This window comes from Lycorma delicatula, chromosome 1, assembly GCF_047948215.1.
Source record: "Lycorma delicatula isolate Av1 chromosome 1, ASM4794821v1, whole genome shotgun sequence".
Lineage (NCBI taxonomy): Eukaryota > Metazoa > Arthropoda > Insecta > Hemiptera > Fulgoridae > Lycorma > Lycorma delicatula.
The window spans coordinates 354,480,513-354,500,007 of NC_134455.1; the positions used below are offsets into that span (position 1 = coordinate 354,480,513).

The 19,495-nt window shown below is 31.1% G+C and overlaps 1 protein-coding gene across 1 annotated transcript in view; it reads left to right on the forward strand.

Moving 5' to 3' along the window:
* LOC142334470 (uncharacterized) overlaps nt 1-19,495 on the forward strand; it is a 712,180-nt gene that overhangs the window by 440,870 nt on the left and 251,815 nt on the right. Inside the window, exons 71-76 of the mRNA XM_075382526.1 lie at nt 480-647; nt 5,509-5,676; nt 6,829-6,999; nt 7,864-8,040; nt 13,565-13,651; nt 15,006-15,080. Of these exons, the coding sequence (XP_075238641.1) occupies nt 480-647; nt 5,509-5,676; nt 6,829-6,999; nt 7,864-8,040; nt 13,565-13,651; nt 15,006-15,080 (846 nt within the window). The remainder of the gene's footprint in view (nt 1-479; nt 648-5,508; nt 5,677-6,828; nt 7,000-7,863; nt 8,041-13,564; nt 13,652-15,005; nt 15,081-19,495) is intronic.

Sequence of the window (19,495 nt, forward strand, 5' to 3'; positions counted from 1 at the left end):
CCCACTTGCAACTCCTCTTTATTTTTATTTTTCGGTAGTAACAGATGTATTTTAAATTAAATTCTATATATAGAATTATAATTTAGATACATTTGTTTATAACATAAATCTTCCTGATTATATAATTGTTTAATAATTTTTGATGTTTTCTTTCTCTTGTTTGGCTTTTGAACAATGCTAATAACCATTCGGTTGTACACAGTCATCCTCAACCAGCTATCTAAAACTATTTGGTTGAATCATCATTTTTTTCTGACCTACTAAAATCTCAATCTCTTAACTATATGAGTTTGCTACTCTTTCCCTCTTCAGATCTAAAGTTATGTTGAGCTGTGATTACAAGATTTTTTTTGTCATCATTCATAATCATTTAGTTTATTTTAAGTAAGTTATCCTTATTAATCTTTTGAACTTCATTTAAAGCACATTCATGATACAATTTATAACATCAAGTATATATTTTATTTTATTTTTTTCAGATGGTTCAATGTAGGAAATACTGGAGAGAAGTTAGAGGTGAGGCAGTAGTCATTTACCTTTTAGCACAAAAATGGTGTACTGTATTGAAAGATACAACACTGACATGCAGACCAGATTTGCAAAAGCTTGCACTAAAAGATAAAGTTGATGATGACATAATTGCCTATGTAAGTACTTTTATCATTGTAGTTATTTATAATTCTTTGAATAAGTTGGTGTGTTTTACAAATGTTAGAGAATTCCGAATTGTGATAGTGTACTGTATAAATATGGTAGTTGTATTCTGTATCAAAAATAACTTAACTTCTCAGCTTCAAAAAACTGCTGCTTACACTTTTGCGTAATAAAAATAATTCTGAAACCCATTTTTTTTTTTTATTATTGTTAGAATTAATTCTAAAATAAAATATAAAAATTATAAAAATCATCTCAATAAACCCAGTTTCATCTCTGTGTGCGTTTCGGACAAGCATAGTTAATATATAACTTGTCCAAAAGTGGTTGTACACATATTAATACTATACTTTTTTTCACTGCTTGAAACAAAATAAAACTATATATTTTTTTTAATTTCTGCAGCTTACAACTGTCTTCCATAACAGTACCAATTACTACACATACAAAACATGTCGATGCACCTGTATAAATATATTTAATTAGTTTCAGTGTATTTATTCTGCGCTCCCCCAAATTCTAACTTATTTCGCTGTCTTTGTTATTAGCCCTAACTGACTGAAATGAAAGTAAGAATACTAGAAGTCAAATATATATTATTAAGAAGATTAATTGAGTATGTTTTTTATTTGTTCATTTAAGATTATTGCAGATATTAAACCCAGTTACCTATGATGACATATGAATTTTGTTGATTCTGAAAAATGTTAAATCTAACAGAGCTGCAGCTTCAGTTATTATTATCTACAATGTCTATTATATATAATTTCTTTTTATGATGAATATCTTTTTCATTTCAAACCAAAACAAAGATGATTCAAAATGTTTTAGAGTATTTCCTCACAAACTTTTGTGCTTCCTTTTGAAATCAATAGATTGTTTGTCTTGACATTAATTTCCAGATAATAATAATAGTTACCAATAAAAACTCAAAATGCAATATTATGTTTTTTCTTAAGGTGCAATAGAAATTAATGATTACTGTAAAAAAAATGAAGTTTTACACTTCTGAAGAATTATAATTGACTTCATACTTGTCAGTATTGTACTTTTAGTACTAAAAATAGGGAAAATTTCCTATTTAATGTTTTTTTTAGCTCTAATAGTTCCACAGATAGTTCTGACCAAATTAAAAAAACATGTTTAAAACACTACACTAAAAAAAAACCCAAGTAGTTGTTGGGATGTAGAATCCCAAACATGAATTTTGAATTTTTTATTAAATTGATTTTCTATTAAATCCTTTACCTTCATGGTTTTTTTTTTATTTTTTTATTTGGTACTTACATTTTACTTATTTTTTTTTAAATACTTTTTTTATAATAACTAATTATTTATTTTCTATTAAACAGTTAATATATTAACACATAAATAAACTGTTAAATGAAAAATTAATAAAATCGTATTTAAATTATACAATCCTATCTCTTATATGACCCACTCACAATCATACCTAATCAACTGGTTGTCCATAACTCTAACTTACTAATTTGATTTTCCACTTTCACAGCAGGAAGAAAAGATACCAATCAAAACAAACATTTCTGAACATTTAGTATATTTAATATATTATTCTGCACTCTGCTGTAATTTATTTCATTTTCCTTTTTTATGTCCAAATTCTTTTTTTGCAAAATTTGGTCATTTATTTCAGTTAATAAGATTTCATTAAATGCCATAAACTCTTTATGATCCTGTTTGCCATTTCTTTCGATTCTGGAGCTGATTACAGTATTTTGGTTTTTCAATTGTGATTGTGTTTTATACAAAAATCTGGTTTTAGCAATTTTATTTTTTCTCATCTGAAATAAAATTCACTGATGTTATCAGTATCTAGGTCGAAATTTTCATCCCCTTCTTGTCCAGGTCCACTTTTAATGATTTGACTACTCAGTGACTTCATCTACTTTAGAGAAATCACTTATTATCTTCTTTGAATATCGTCTTCAGGTAGTTGAACAGAAATATGATTGTACTCAATCTCCTTGCAAAACTTGACCCAAAAAAATTGAAGTATAAAAAATCTATTTTGTGATAGTCAAATCTCATTATGGACAAATCAAAATTATGATTAATTGTTATTGATCTTTTCTGTGTGTAAAATGGAGTTTTTTTTTTAAATGAAGAAAATAAAAAAAATTCCTAAAAATTTTAATTGCATCACCAGACACAGTAGGGTGCTGAGTCAGAGACTGTAAGAGCATGCAACTCAGAAGTTCAGCATACTGCTGAAAACATTTGAGACATAAAATCTGTATTATTAGAGAGAATGGGAATTGGTAAAAAGAGTGAAGATTGCATATGTGACATGGGGATTGGTAATAGGAGACAAGAAAGTCATGAAATGGGTTTGTTATAACCCAGTGAACTGCTTAAATGATACTGGTAATATACATAAATTCTTTCCTCTTCATCACACAGTAGTCTTCAGATTTTCATTTTATTTTCCATTTTGTGTCAGTTGCTAGAATCTAATGACTGGAGGGTAACCCAACAATAAGATACCATACACTCCTAAAACTGACATAGCATTCTGAGCAATATCAAATATCCCACTGTTAACTGGGAAAAAGGAAGAGTGAAGTGATTTTTGTTTCCTTCTTCACTGAATTGAATATAATGCAGAACATCGGTTTGCTAATTCCATCAAAATGGATGGTATAATCAGCTGGATGAGCGATATCTTCACTCTGTTTACTTCAGGAATTGGCTTTTAGTACGCATCAGTATTAAAAAAATCCAGCACCATCTTGTTCCATTTGTACCTTGTACTTTTTAAATGCATCATACCCATAACAAAGACTGGGACAGACAGTGTAAAATAATAAATTATATTTCTGTAAGTGAGGAACACTATATGATGTACCCAGTCCATAGAATACAGGTGCAGATGCCACTTTATCACTTAAATGGGATAAATATCAACTGCATTTCAGTGGCTTAAGTTGTTAGATGTACAAAATTGTATTTATCTTGGTGAAGAAACCATCAGAAAACCCTTAACATTCCCTATTTTTTCAAGTAAGCCTGGAATGGAATATTTGTTAGTCTTTAAAAAATAGTTAAACCATTCTTGGAAGAGATTTATTACTCAAATTGTCTACAACCATTACAGTTATATCAACCAGTAAACTACATTCCCCACTATTTTGTGCTCTTTTTCTTATATAAAAATTTTAACTGTATGATAAATGTTCAGTAGATTATATATGTTTGATATGTTTTAGTCTTTGTTTTCATAATTCATTTTAAAAAATACAAATTTTAAAATGATTAATTTTTTTTACTTACAGGGCTTTTAATTCATGTTTTACAGCTTTGATATCTTACACTGTATATGGATATTTTGAAAAATCATTCTTAGATCTTCAGTGTATTCAGTATTAGCCGATTTCTTATTTTCATTTCAATTCTCTTTACTTGTGTTAACAATTTATATATGGCTGGTAGGGCAGGAAACATTATCCTTCACATGATTGCAATTTTATATTAATTTTCATCGTTCAAATTGCATTGTTTTCATCCTCTTTGTATCACGTCATTGTTAAAAAATTATGAGAAATTTATTTTTATAACACTCTGTGATTACATAATTATATGGCTACTTTTTACTATTATGATTACAATATTTATAAATTTGCACACCATTTAAAATAATTTTAACCACAATCAATTTTTATATGAATGCAAAGTTTTATGACAATTCATCATCTCAGTGTTTAAGATTAGTAAACAATAGTATTTAAACACTTACCAGTATTAATATTTAAACTACACCACAAATTTGGCTGTTGTAAAATACGTTAATAAGTATTTTATGTAGCACTTATCTTTTAGATAATATTAATGATGTAGTAACCAAAGAAATGAATTGAATTGGATTAATTATACAAGTTAATGATTAAAAAAAACTGTAAGCCAATTTTCCCATATTTAACTAATAAGACATTTAGACTGATTTTTAACCTTAAACAGTATATATAATAAAGATATACATAGCAAGTTTATAAATGAATTTAAAAATGTATGTATGGTATAATTCAAATACTTCTGATCCAGTTATATATAAATTAATGTAAATATACATATTATTTCAGCTTCTACAACTTATCAACCATTGCTTTTAATTCTCATTTTATTTTTTCAAGAAACAGAGTTCTTTTGAAACCACAAATATGCTTTCTACTATGAATTAAGATGAAAAGTAAAAAAGAATTATGGATTTGTAAACAACAACTTCATGGCAAATGATATGCTGTGCTATTTGTAAAAATAGAAAATGTACCATGGATTTACAGCCTTTACACTGACTTTCTTGTAGTTTCCATTTGTATATTTCTTTACTTTAATTTTGTCATATTTTTTATATATAGTTTTCACTAAGAACATATAAAAAAAAATATGTATATATAAATGTATTAAATTTGTGCAAAATAAAAAAAACTGCTTTATTAAAAATTTATTAATAAATTATTTATTATCTTAAAGAAATAGTTCTTTCAAATTCTGCCTGTAATCCTTTTATTTCTTCTAATTTACTGAAAAGAGAATTGTAACAGTTTAAATACTATTAAAGTAACTGTTGTGCTACTACAACATGGATATTATCTAATACTAAGATGAACACTGTATCAAGATCAATCTATTGTAAATGTCTAAGTAGAGAATAATAAATATTTTCTAAATTCTGATTAAATTTGATCCCACTGATTGTATTAGTTATACTTGTAAATGTAGTAAAAGCTAGGTAATTTAAATTTGTGAAATCTCTTATTATCCTACATAAATTTTATGATTACACATTTTATTTTAGAGTACTCTCTTATTTTTAATAATAATTTTTGTATGTTTTAGATGAGTGATAAGAAAAAAACTAATGATATAATATCTGCAGCTAATAATTCTGCTGATCTGGTTAACGAATGGTGCCCTCAGCTGGGTGATAAAAATGGTAGTCAATGTTTTAAAGTACTGCAGAAACTATCACTTCTTAATAGGATTGATAAAAATGTAATTTCAAAGGTAAAGAACAGAAGTATTATATTTAAATATTATTCTGCCTTAATTCTGTAAAATCATTCAATAGCTGATGATTTAATATTCTTGAGCTATAATATTCTTTTATTTGTATTCCATTAAACTATAAACTTTGTTTCTTTCAGAAAAGACAAAAATATTTACATACATAATTTAATTGAAATAGTGGAATTAGGTTTCAAGTAGAATCTTCTTTGTTTTTTATTTTCAATATCTGGGGCTTACAAAAACTGGATTGAGAAGTCCAAGCTCAAAATGAAGTTGGTAATTGAGGTAAAGATTATCCAAAAGATGATCACTGCTCACAGATGCTTCAAAATTGGCCTCCTAATTTATAAACATGTGAATGCGAAACTGAAAATGCTGCTAGAAAAAACTTCCTTTTTACACTGCTCTTTTGTATATTTTCACGTATTAAGAATCTTTCAGGTATTTGTCCATTAATCTTTTCAATTTTACCATTATATATAATGAAATCAATTTTATTTTTTATTGAATCTCTACACCATATTATATATATAAAAAAAAATAACAAGACCTCACATTTTGACAACACTGGATAAAAGAATTTGAGGATTTAAAGTTGCAAAATTGAAGCAATATCTCTTTAAAACCTAGTGTTCAAGGTTTTATTTTGAAAAGGAAGATGGATTAAACATTTTTAGTAGTATTGTTAATAAGAGAAAAATTTGTCAGATGTATTACACAAACATACAGAAAGAACCTGATGCACCCTATAGAATAGTTTATAAGTCCTATAAAAGTTTGAAAATTTTGTTTACTTCTTATTTAGGTGTTCTTGTCAACATTTGTATTAAATGAAATCAAGTTTTAGTATAACATAAAATATTTTCTGAAAATTTTTATGTAAAATATTATGGTAATAATATTTTTAATTTTAAATAGATTTTTAATTGTGCATTTACAACATAATAAAATTTTGGTAGAAAAAGTGTAATTTTCTCACTATTTAAGGACTGCGATAAGTAAAAGCTTATTTGTTTTGCAAAAACAGTGCATGTCTTTGCTTTGACTTTATTCTTCAAAAGGGAGTTCCAGTTCTTGTTAAACTTTTTCTTCTATTTCTGTTTAGAATCGACCTCAAAAATGTGATGTGTAAACTAATTTTTTTTGTAGATGATTGCTAAACAGAAAACGTGGCAAGAAATTGAGACATCTGTTAGTAAAAATCTTGATGTTGTTAATAACTGGTGCTTTGTACTAGATAAAACAGAATACTCTGAATGTGTTACACCACTATTAAAATTAGCTATAACTGAAGAAATTGATGATAACACAATAAGACATGTAAGTACTTCAGTCATCAGTTCAGTTTAACTTTAAAATAGTCTTTTAATAAAAATGGCATTTTTTTATATTCTAATAATACAAATTTATTGTTTTAAATAATATAGTTTGAAAAAATTTTGGAAATGACAATTTAACATTACTTAAAACAAGAAATTATTTCTTCTTTCCCATAAAAAAGGATGATGCATGGGTTGTTTGCTTGATGTATGTGCTCACATTTTTATTTTACCTGCTATTGGCACAGAGCAGACCAATGGTAATGCGCCGGGCGGCTGTGCGCAATGCTCAAACAATTCATTCGTTCGAATGATTTATATTTTTGGAATGATTCATTTGTTCAAACGATTTACCTAATATTATATTTGTGTTTTGGGAATAAAAAGGAAACATTGGAGTTAGAGCTGTGTTAAAAAATCAGACTCAAGAAATAGCTAAAAATGTACAGGATTTTGAAGCTTTTCATTGTAAAAGTTTCTGTTGTTAGTATGCTAGACTCGTGAATGTTATTTAATTACAGTTGGCAAAAAAATGTAACAAACTCATTTTACATGATTTATTTAACATTTTACAGTGGGCCATAGGCCTGTTTTTCTTTCCTAGTGAATGAATAAATAAATAGGCTCAGTAGTATAATACGTTAATGAGTTACTTTTTGGTTTTTGAGTTAATAATGCCTTCTATGGTAGTTAATTTACAGATAAGTAGCAAACAACCATTCTCTTAAAAGAAAATATTATTAATATTCAACACCTGTGTTTAAAACAGGTATTAAAAGGAATGTTTATTATAATGTTTTAAGCTGTCTGCCAATACTTGTACTGGTGGTTTCTTTTCTTATTACAATTTACTTTTACTTTTCAGTTAAACTGGAGACAGCCAGGAATAAAACCACAAAAAGTTATAGCTGATGTGTATGATATGCGCAAAAAGGCTATAAAGTGGTGCACTACCTTTAACAATGCAAGTGATGAATATTGTATATCAGCACTAATGAAATATGGAATGACAGAACAGCTAAATGATGAGATAATGGATCATGTAAGTTATCTATATTAAATATTATGTAAATTAATTACAGTACAGCATCAATTATCAATGGTAATTGGAGACAAACATGTCTTGGATAATTGAAATTACAGATAATGTAGCATACATTTAACCGCATGAAAACTACATAAATAACAAGTATGTTATGTAAAAAGTAAATTTATTTCACTATTATATAATTTTATGTAATATTTATTACATAATAAATATTATTTTATTTTATTATATTATATAATTTTATTTACTATTTACAGCAACTATTACTTCCAAGTACTGCAAAATACTACGAGGGTTATATTTTTTTCAAGGTCCAATCAGTCGCAAAATAAAAGCCCACGCAAAATCGGATGAACCTTTGCGCATATGTGTTGCGTAGTATTTTCTAGTATGGCCTTCAATCACGCCACGTCACTTCGTTTAGTTCTGAACACGCAGCTAGCACGTAAACATGTCTACAACAATAGCATCTCCTGCCAAGTGTGAAGTGCGTCCGGTAATTCGATTTCTTCAGGCTGAGGGGAGTAATGCAACTGAAATTCATCGACGAATAAGTAATTTGTACAGTGAAACTTCAATGAGTGACAGCAAAGTGCGACAATGGTGCAGGAATTTTAAAGCAGGACGTACAGATGTTCATGATGCAGGCAGTCAGGGAAGGAAGCGAGTGTCAACCGAAGATCTCGTTGAGCGAGTGGATGTGGCAATTCAAGAAAATCGTCGGTTCACAATTTCTGTATTGAGCGATTCGTTTTCTGAAATTTCAAAGTCAGCTCTCTACACCATTGTGAGTGAGAGACTTCAGTACCACAAACTGTATGCGAGATGGGTTCCCAAGATGGTGTCTGACCATCACAAAACAGTGAGAATGGACGCCTCCCTGACGTTTCTCCAGTGCTACCACAATGAAGGAGAAGATTTTTTGAACAAAATTGTCACAGGGGACAAGACATGGGTCCATTTCGAAACTGAAGAAACAAAAGAACAATCCAAACAGTGGATGCGTTCTCATTCTCCCAGTAAACCAAAGAAGTTCAAGCAAACCTTCTCCAACAGAAAGTATATGGCTACTGTGTTCTGGGACCGGAATGGAGTTCTCTTGGTGGAATTCATGGAACGTGTGTGGCATGACCATCACTGCAGCCTCATACTGCGTGACTGTTCAACGTCTACGAAGGGCAATTCAGAATAAGCGGAGCGGAATGTTGTCATCAGGCATTGTCTTTCTCCATGACAATGCTTGGCTGCACACTGCAGCTGTAACAAAGAAGCTCCAGCACGGTTTTGATCACCACCATACAGCCCTGACTTGGCTCCATCCGATTTTCACCTCTTTGCTCACATGAAACGCTGGCTAGGAGGACAACATTTTGGCACAGACATCGAACTGCAGACCAGCGTAGAAGCATGGCTGAAAACACAGGCGGCTCCATTTTCTGACGAGGGTATTGGAAAGTTGGTACCACGCTACGACAAATGTCTAAATGGGAGTGGCGACTATGTAGAGAAATAGCGTAACTATTTAAGTACTTGTTACAAATAAAAAATTTTTTATTTTCTCTGTGGTTTAAATTTTGTGACCGATCGGACCTTGAAAAAAAAATAACCCTCTTACTAAAAAAAAATCTTTTAAAAAAAATTGTGATTTTTTTTTTTTGTTTTTATTTATGAAATGATTTTTTCTTTTATTTTTCTGATGTATCCTCAAATTTTTAAAATGTTGATATAATCTGTGTCACCTTGTTATTCCATGTAAGTAAGTAATTTTTCAGCTCCAATTAATGCTTCGTTGCTGCTGACATCACAAATTGGCTCCAGATTATGATAGTCATCACCATCATCATCATCAATATTGTTGTGATCGTGAGATGTGTTGGGCTCAGGCATCAACTCTTTAATGCTATCAATTAAATTGTCATCACTTATTTTCTCATAGCCTGAAACACATAAGAAAATATTTTCTTCATCAATATTTTCACATCCTTCTATATTTTTTAGCAACTGTAACACTTCAGGAATGATAATTTCATTGCTCTCAGAGTTCACTTCTTCTTCAGTGTTGTCATTTTTTAAATAAGGCATTAATTTTTCAAATGACTTACTGCGCTATTTCCAACCTGACCCCAGACGGCAGATATTATATATAGTGTCTTTGATTGATATTGATTTCCAAAGTTGTAGTGCATTTCTACTTTCTTGTGTGACTAAGTCCATTATCAGATTTTTTCTGTATAATCATTTCATTGTCTCCATTACACCCTGATCCATTGGTTGAACCAGAATTGTGACATTTAGTGGACGGTATATCGCTACAAAGTCCCTGTTTCCTTTATATATAATTAGGAATGAATATTTTGTATATATATATATATATATCAAGATGTCAAAGTAAGTGAGCCTTTGCAGGCCAAAATTGAGAATATATTTATTGTTATTGGAAAATAACACTGTGGGACTACATGTGCACCATTTTCTTCAATGAACTTTCACCATTTTTCTGGCAACACCGCAATCCTGTTGCTATGCCAAGAGGAACCAACTTCTGTTGGTTTCTGGTCATAAAATTGTGACACATGGTTTTCACAGGCCTCTTTTGAAACTACTTAACACCATTTAAGAGGTTCTGCAGAGACCAAAACAAATGATAGTCTGACAGTTCCAGGTTCAGGCTACCTGGTGGATGCATTAAAACCTCCCAGTCAAGTTCTATCAATTTCTGGCAGGTTGTTAAAGTTGTACACAATTTGACATTGTCAGCGTGGTGTATGACACCCTTTCTATTCAGCAGTTCAGGCCAAGGTTTCTTTGAATTGCTTGGTGCAATCACACTAATTGTTGACAGTACAGGTCTATCATTCTGCCTGGCAGCAGCAGCTTGTGATGCACAGTGCCCTTCCAATCCCACTAAATGCACAGCATAACCTTCCTAGGTATCAGTGTGGACTTTGTCACAGACTGTGGAGCTTCTCCTCACTTTGACCACAATCATTTTTGCACATTGTTGTCATAGTTTTTGTCATTGTTGATGAAAGGATAACCTTTCATTTATGATCAACCGCTTCAGAAATGGCTCTGATGTCATTACGTTTCAGCAGAGATTTGCTGATAGAAATTCGAGAGTAAATTTTTCTGAGTTAGATCATGTGGCACTTAAATGTCAAGCTTTTTGTAACCAGCTTTCTCCAAATGGTTTAATACTGTTTAGTGATTGATATTTAGGTCACTGGAGACCTCACAACTACTTACGGGCTGGTCTTCCTCAACTTTTACCAGAATATCATTCAGTTTTTCTGTGATTAGTCACCCACAGTGAGGAGCTTCTTGGATATCAAAATTTACAGAATGAAATCATTTACCTTGCAATTTGGGATGCTAACTTTATCTTGTGCACAAAAGGCTTACTAATTTTTAGACTACCTGTTTTATATATACATAAGTAAACCCCAATTTAAGTGAATGGTATTTTCATACCTTAAAATGTAGAAAAAATTCATTTTTATTCCCAACTCCTACCATGCAACCAAAAGATATACTTTTTTTCTGAAGTCTGTAAAAAATTGTAGTATAAAAATATATTACATATAATGTTATTGCTCTAAGAGTAATTGTTCAAATTGTGCACTCATATTTTCCTGATAATGATAGAAGTGTTTTTGAAAATGATCTAACATTACACTAATTGTGCAACATTTAGTTACAATCCTCTGTTTCAGTAATTCAAGATGTCCAGACGTAAATTTTACAAATTTAAGTCTGGACATTCCTTTGGGGGTGTCTTTATACACCCCAAAGGAATAAATCTAAGAAGATGAGTAAAAAAAAAACAAGCCATCTACTTGTCCATCTCCCTTTTAAATTTGAATATTAAAAATTTCTTTAACAGAGAAGTAATAATGCCAAGGTGCCTCATCTTGGAAATTTTGTTTGTTATCTTTGAAGATTTTGAGAATGACATTACTCATGTCAGGTGACCTACAACCTTTTTGGTTATGGCTTTTAACTTAAAATAAAATGTGAAAAAGAAAATTATTTTAGACATTTATCTTGTATTAGAAAATTAAAATAAAAGGCAAAATACAATAATTGCGTGTACAAAAAAAAATTGAGGTCATAATTTGTTATAGTATCTCTTGGATGAGATACACAAGTGTTGATTTAAGGCTAAAATCAAAGAACAAAAAAGGTAGTTTTAGTTGTACATATGGCCATGAATTGATTTCCTTTTTTTTCCACTTGACAGTGCCACTTATGCTGTAGTTTGCTAAATGTGAATTTGTAGTTATAGTTAAAAATGCGTTCTATAGAGAGTTTAATTGTGACCCTCCAAATGATGATAACATTCATCGATGATATAATCAGTTTGAAACGACCGGATGTCTGTGTAAATGGCAAAATACAGAACGACCAAGGGTGTCTGAAGAAAATGTTGAACGTCAGGTAGACTTTCCTGTGTAGCCCAAAAAAATATGTTAAGAAGGGCCAGCCACAAAATAACGATCCTGATGATGACAGTAAGGAATGTTGAAGGAAACACTTACATTTGCATACATACCATCTATAGCTATTACAGACTTTTGAAGCCTACCAGCTACATTGTATGAGCTGACTTCGTAATCAAAATGTTGTTGCATGAAGATGATGAATTTCTTGATTTTATAGTGTTTCGTGATGAGTCAGCATTTCATCTTAGAGGAAAAGTTAAGATGCATAATGTGCAAATCCGAGGGTAGAGAATCCCTATGAACTGTAATGTTATTCAAGGGACTCCCTAAAATTAAATGTCTTTTGAATAATATCAGAATTTTGCACAAAAAACGAGGATTGGGAAAAAGAACAGGCACTAGCCGTCAAGGACAAGTTTACAGACCATTATTTTTCGCTGAAGCAAACACAACAATCTTGCTTATTCAGACATGCTGCATACATGGCTCTTTCCTCAACTGCAAGATTGACCGGAGAATTTTATTTGGCAATAAAATGGTGCATCTCTTTGCTGGCATAATTATATGGGTTCAGTTGAATGATGTTTTCCCTGACCACTGGGTCAGTTGGGTGGACCCAATGACAGAGCTTGTTTGTAATGGCTTTCAGAGTCACCCCATGTGATTTTTCCCTTAAAGTTTTTATGAAGGATCTAGTCTGTATGTGCCTATGCTGACTGATCTAACTGATTTGAGGCACAGTATTAAAGCATCTGTCACTTCTATTAGTCCAGATATGCAGGTTAAAGTATGGGATGAAGTCTCCTATTGATTACTTTCGTGCTGCATGACAAGAGGAGCTCACAGTGAACTATTGTAGAGAAAAACTGTAAGAGATACTCATTAATCTTATTTGTGATTCATTACTGTAAATCAAAGTTAAGGCATATTAAATAGCTTTAAAACCACAAAATTCTTTCTTGTACACTTGCACACTGTAAGCTTCTCTATAAATAAAAAAAAAACTGCTATATAAAGAGCATAATGTGTAATCAATATTGATATTCTTATTTTATTTTAATTTGTTTTTGTAATAGTTGATGTCAAAGACTGATCCTAAAACATTATCCAACACTGAATTGCAGCCAACCAGCTCTAGCCCTGATACACAAGCTTCTAAAGAGGTAATTTTGAAAAATTTGTATACTATACATTTTGAAAATTTAAAATACATTATTTTTGCACACAATGAAATGCATATATGTACAAACACGCACACGCATTTATTGATGCCTTACTTTGACTAGTTCCAACTGCATTTTCACTAGTTTTTTGATAAAAATAGTTAAAAGTTTTAATTAAGTTTGATTTCTTATAAACAAAATGAAATGTAAAAATTATAGTTAAGTTTTATATTATAAAATTATAAAATATTAACTTGAGAGATTGCATTTTATTTTCTTAAACTTCTATGTACAAATTGTATGAAATGAATGTGTCAATGCTGCTAGTAGGTTTGCACACTCAGTTGAGTTGTAGAACTCATCTATGACCCATTCCAATCAGAAATATGCTGTGAAATGTCAGTAGAGGGCAGTTTGACAGGATGAGTCATGAAGAAGAATATTCATTGATAAGAATATTAATAAATCAACTAATCAGTACATTATTGTATTAACATACAAATAACATATTAAAAAAAATTTTTTTAATTAACAAAATTTTAAATTTAAAAAAAAATTATTGACTGGGAAAATATTTGTTCTATAAATTTAATTTATTATATCTTATTTTTAATGTGTAAATGTAAACAAGAAAAAAAATTTTAAGAAAGTATTACTGAAGTTGGGCTTATGCCTGTAAGCGCTGTAATGAACAAAAAAAAAGTAAAGGTAAGAATGTTCTTCAAATTCTATACGTTGTGGAGTGGCTGAAAAAATATTACATGATTAGCTAAAATGATATCTATATGTGATCCCCTAATGAGTAAAAGCAATTTTTTAATATTTCTTGACAGAAGGGGTATACACATTAATCTGTTACTTTACACTGTATCAGTTGTTTTTACATGTAAAGCATCTGAGGAACATGAGGTACTAGTCAGAACTTCTTTCTGATATTGAGTGACCTAGTATTTGGTACTCAGTCACTCTCTGTGATGAGGGGAGGAAAGTGTTACTTGTAGAATTGAATATATCCTGCATTTCAGTGGGCTTGTAATGTAGTATGCAACAGCATGTTTTGATCAATGACTTCATTTTTCTCAGTAAGTAGTGTGGGTACTTGTTATCTAGAGCATAGCTATGCCAGTTTTAGGAGTGATGTATCTTATGTAAAGCTTGAGATAATGGCACTTAATGTACAGTACATACGAAAAAAGCTACCACTACACTTCTTAAATTAGGAAGTAAAATAAAATGGCAATTTGTAATAAAAAGAGAAGCTAATATTTAATCAATATCTTTATTCTTCCTTTGTTATCTTATTTGGCTTTATTTTATTACCTGATACGTGATTTTTTTTTTTTTTTGTTAACAGTTGATTTCTCCTAAAAAATCATCCAGCACTGAATTACAACAAGTTTCTATCATTAGGATGCTAGATTTTAAACAGGTAATGTAGATAAATTGTAAACCTTATATTTTGAACATTTGAAATCCATTCTTTATCTATACAATGAAATAGTAGTGTATGCATGCATGTGTGACTTTTCTCATGCATAGATATATACATTGTTTAGAGGTTTTATGAGCTGCTGTGATAATCTACTATAATTATATCATTCCTATAAGGAAATATATTCTACATGTTGAGGTAGAAATTATATTAAATGTTTGTTGACAAAGTTGTTCTTAAACATTTTATGCTAAAGTAGAATTATGTACATGTAGTATGAAGCAGCATGATATTGTACAAATAGTTTTTTTCTTTATAATATTTACACCAAGCAGGGTGGGATTTGTTGCTTCATAATGTAGAAATATCCTTAAAATTTTCCATTTTAAGGCTTATTATCATTGTTTTTATTTTTCTACCACATGTAATTTTTCTTGTACACTAATTTGTTAATGAAGTTTTATTTTGAATATTCTGCTAATTATTTTTTTGTGAGCATTAACTGTAGTTATTATAGGAAAAAGATTATGTTGAATAGAAGACTCTGTTGATAGATAGATTATCTGCTAAAATAATTAGCCGCAATATAAAAAAGGTATGTAGAAAAGAACTGATGAATCTTCATCAGATAAATTTCCTACATTCCTCACTTTAAGAAAAGTAAAATTAAGACTTTGAAACAAAAACCCCAAGTTTCAACAGGTAAAATACTGGGACAACTTCTATCAAATGTTACATTATCAAGGTGACTCAGCTGTATGATGTTCATTCCTTTTAAAATATTTTGATATGCCAAGACTGTAGATGGTTCCTAAGTATTGTGTTTTTGAAGCTAAGAAATCTATCAAATAAACCTACTTCCCACTAATCAGTACTGCTACCACCAGTCTTTTAAGACTATTCAAAGCAGTATCCCTTAATAGAATGAAGCTATTTTTAGAGAAAATCACATGAATTTGAATTTTAAAGTAAACATTCTACAAAAAAAAAGAATCGTGGAGTAGTTTATCTTGAAGAATACAAAATTGCTGACTAGAAGAAAAGAAGGTCTGCTACACCATGTTTTTGGATTTGGCACAAACATCCAATAAAGTTTGCGTGAAGGCCTAATTTTCATTAGGTGGATCAACCATCATGTCTACAGTAAATATACTATTGAAATCATACCTTACCAATTAACATTTTTGAAGTAATCAACTCAACAAGGATTTTTTTGTTGAAAACCCATACTGTGGCAAATATTGTACTTAATTTTCAAATTGAGACAACCTACTTTTAGTAGAAAACAATATTATATAGACCGTCCTGATTCGTAAGGGATGACATCCTTCATGTGACAATTTCAGTCTCCATGCCAGCCCCTCCGTACCTAGCCCTGATGGGCTTTACTGGAGGTCATCTTCAAAACCTCAGCAAAAGGCATCTGTCAGCCTTGTTCTTGCCTCAGCCAGGATGCCACCAATGGGAATGTTACATGTGGCATTCCTACCAGTTTATTACTACCTACTAGATAACTCTTTAAAAAAAAACAAAAAAAAACACAGGTCCAAGTCTTAAACAAGACTGAAAAAGACAACTGGAAGGAACTGAACTCACAACTACCTATCCGAAGTAGGAAGAAGTTGAGTTCAGCATGCAACGTTAGTACAAAACACAAAAACAAGAATCAGTCACAAAACATAAAAATATAAAACCAAAAACAACAAGAAAAAAATACTTGTTTTGTCTTATGGTGTATGTTTTAAGGCATAAGACGAAACAAAACATAGGATAAAGTAAGTCCAAGTGGAACCCTAAACTCCTTCGACAATCCTTTCCCTTGCCATGTAAATGATCAGTTCTCAATATTCGTCCACTCGATCTGGTCCCTCGAATTTACATGAAGATCTAACATCGAGCCAACAAATAGTCTCTATTCGCATTAGCTCGTACTTAGGGCATACATAAAGAACATGATAGGCATCATTCAACTGCCCACATTGTGTACACATATCCCAGAGTCCACCAGACCAAGTCTTTGCAATTTGTCCCTGAAAGCACCATGCCCAGAAAAAAATTGCATCAGATACTTGTTAGGGTGTACCCAAGAGGCTTCCTGTTAACCATGGACATCTGGAAAGAGATCATGCACATTATGCCCACTCTCTGTCTCATCTCATCTGACCTGCCTCAAAGCATTGCCGTGTTCAATTTCCTGCACTTTTTCTAATGTCAACTCATCGGACTTCTTAGCAACATAATACTATTGCTTCTCAAACGCAATTAAATCTATCTTTTTCACGCCAACAACCATCCAGATTGCCTCTTGTGAAATTGTACAGTAACCACTTGTTACTGTTAACAATATATGGTTTTGAGCCCTCAGTAATATATCCTTACAGCTTTTTAATTTTAGCCTATTTGCCCAAACAGGTGCTCCATATAGCATAATAGTCTGCCACACGCCTTTGTAAAGGATGTTCATGGTCTTGAAGTTAAGACCCCAATCAGGATTGACCATATATCATATTCCAAAGAAGGCACTACAGGGCATCTCTGCAATGTATTGAAGGTGCTTCTTAAATTGCAATTTGTAATCAAGAAACACCCCAAGGTACTTTTGAACCTGAACATACTTGATATATTGGCCTGACATAGAAACACATACTTGCCAACTCACAACCTTTGAGTAGCATCATCATGGTCTTCTCCGGACTGAATGTCATCTTATATTGATGACCCTACAGCTCAAGTATCCTGTAAACTTGAGTGTCTCGGAGTTCATCCTCCCTCCGTGAGCATCCTTCTACCAACAGGAGCCCATTGTCAACATAAGCCACAATATGACACCTGCTGGGCAACCTCAGTTGTAGAAGAGAATCAAACTTCACCACCTACGAGAAAGAACCTAACACACTGCCTGGGAACATCCCTTGGACAGCATCTTGCCAACTTCATGGCTGTCCTCGGAAAGCTCCCTCCCAATGATTGAAGTAACTTTGCATAACCTTTAATTCACCACAGTACATTCTTTCTTTTGGAGTTGGTAAATGGCAGAGGACCACCACAGATTATTAAATGCCCCAGAAATGTCAGACCTCACTGTTGTTACCACACGAAACATGGCATCCTCAGTACCTTTTTCAGGACAAAACCCGACTGATTGAGGTAATGCATTGTGAGACCACTAAAAATCGATACTATTTTATAGGCCAGAGAGGACTACTAAATAAGCCACTTAAATCTACACAAAAAGTGACTAATAACAAATACAGAATGCTAGCTTGACAACATTGAGGCCAGTCTAGTTCACAATATTCCAGACTTGGTTAGAAGACCTTAGAGAACTAAACCATTTGAGTTAGTAAATTCAAGTGCTCAAAAGTTGAGCACAAACCATAATAAAATAGTATATGAAGAAAATCAGAATAAAGGAATAATTATAGTGTCAGTGTAATATTAAAAATGCAATGTCTTGATAAAACAATAGTATAACATAATGTTCTCGTAAACTATAGATATATTATAGATATAAACAATAGATATGTTCTCTTTAATGATTTAATCAGAATAAAGCAGCTGATTGGTCTGGTACTGAACAAAATGAGGAATAAAAAATATATAAAAAAGACATTTTAAAAACTACTCTTATGTTAAAAGTACTAAAAAGTAGAAATAAAAAATATGTCAAAAAAAAGTTTTAAAACACCACTCTTAATTTAAACACACTAAAAGGTAAAAATAATTTTAGGACGGTATCTCAGAATGGATTTGACAACAACTTTCATGGTGATATGTAATATTATGTAAAAGTCATAGCTTCAAATTAAAAATTTGATGTTTTTGCCAATTTTTTCATATGCATGATGAATGGCCTAAAGATTGGGGGGGGGGGGGGGGTTCTCATGTCAAAGTACAAATCTTTGCATCCCACTAGGCCATTCATCATGCATATGATAAAATTGGCAAAAATATCAAATTTTTAATTTGAAGCTATGACTTTCACATAATCTTATATATCACCACCAAAGCTTGTTAAATCTATTCTGAGATAACGTCCTAAAATTATTTTTTCCTTTTAGTGGGTTTAATTTAAGAGTGGTATTTTAAATTTTTTTTACATATTTTCTATTTTTTAGTACATTTATTATAAGAGTGGTTTTTAAAAAGATTTTTATGTATTTTTTATTTTCTACTATTTAGTCTATAAGTTTATACTTTACAGCTGCACTAGCACACAGGTTTGAGCAATCTTTTGAAGTTTTCATACCACCAATTTCCAATATTGCATAAAATATTACTGTATATACTCATATACACTTGACTGGAGCAAAATGGAGAAATCATGCTTTTTGCATTTGATTCTTGGCATAATCTAGATGTGCACGCAGCAATTTGTTTTTGGATTCAGCACATCCTGCTCACACACGGCA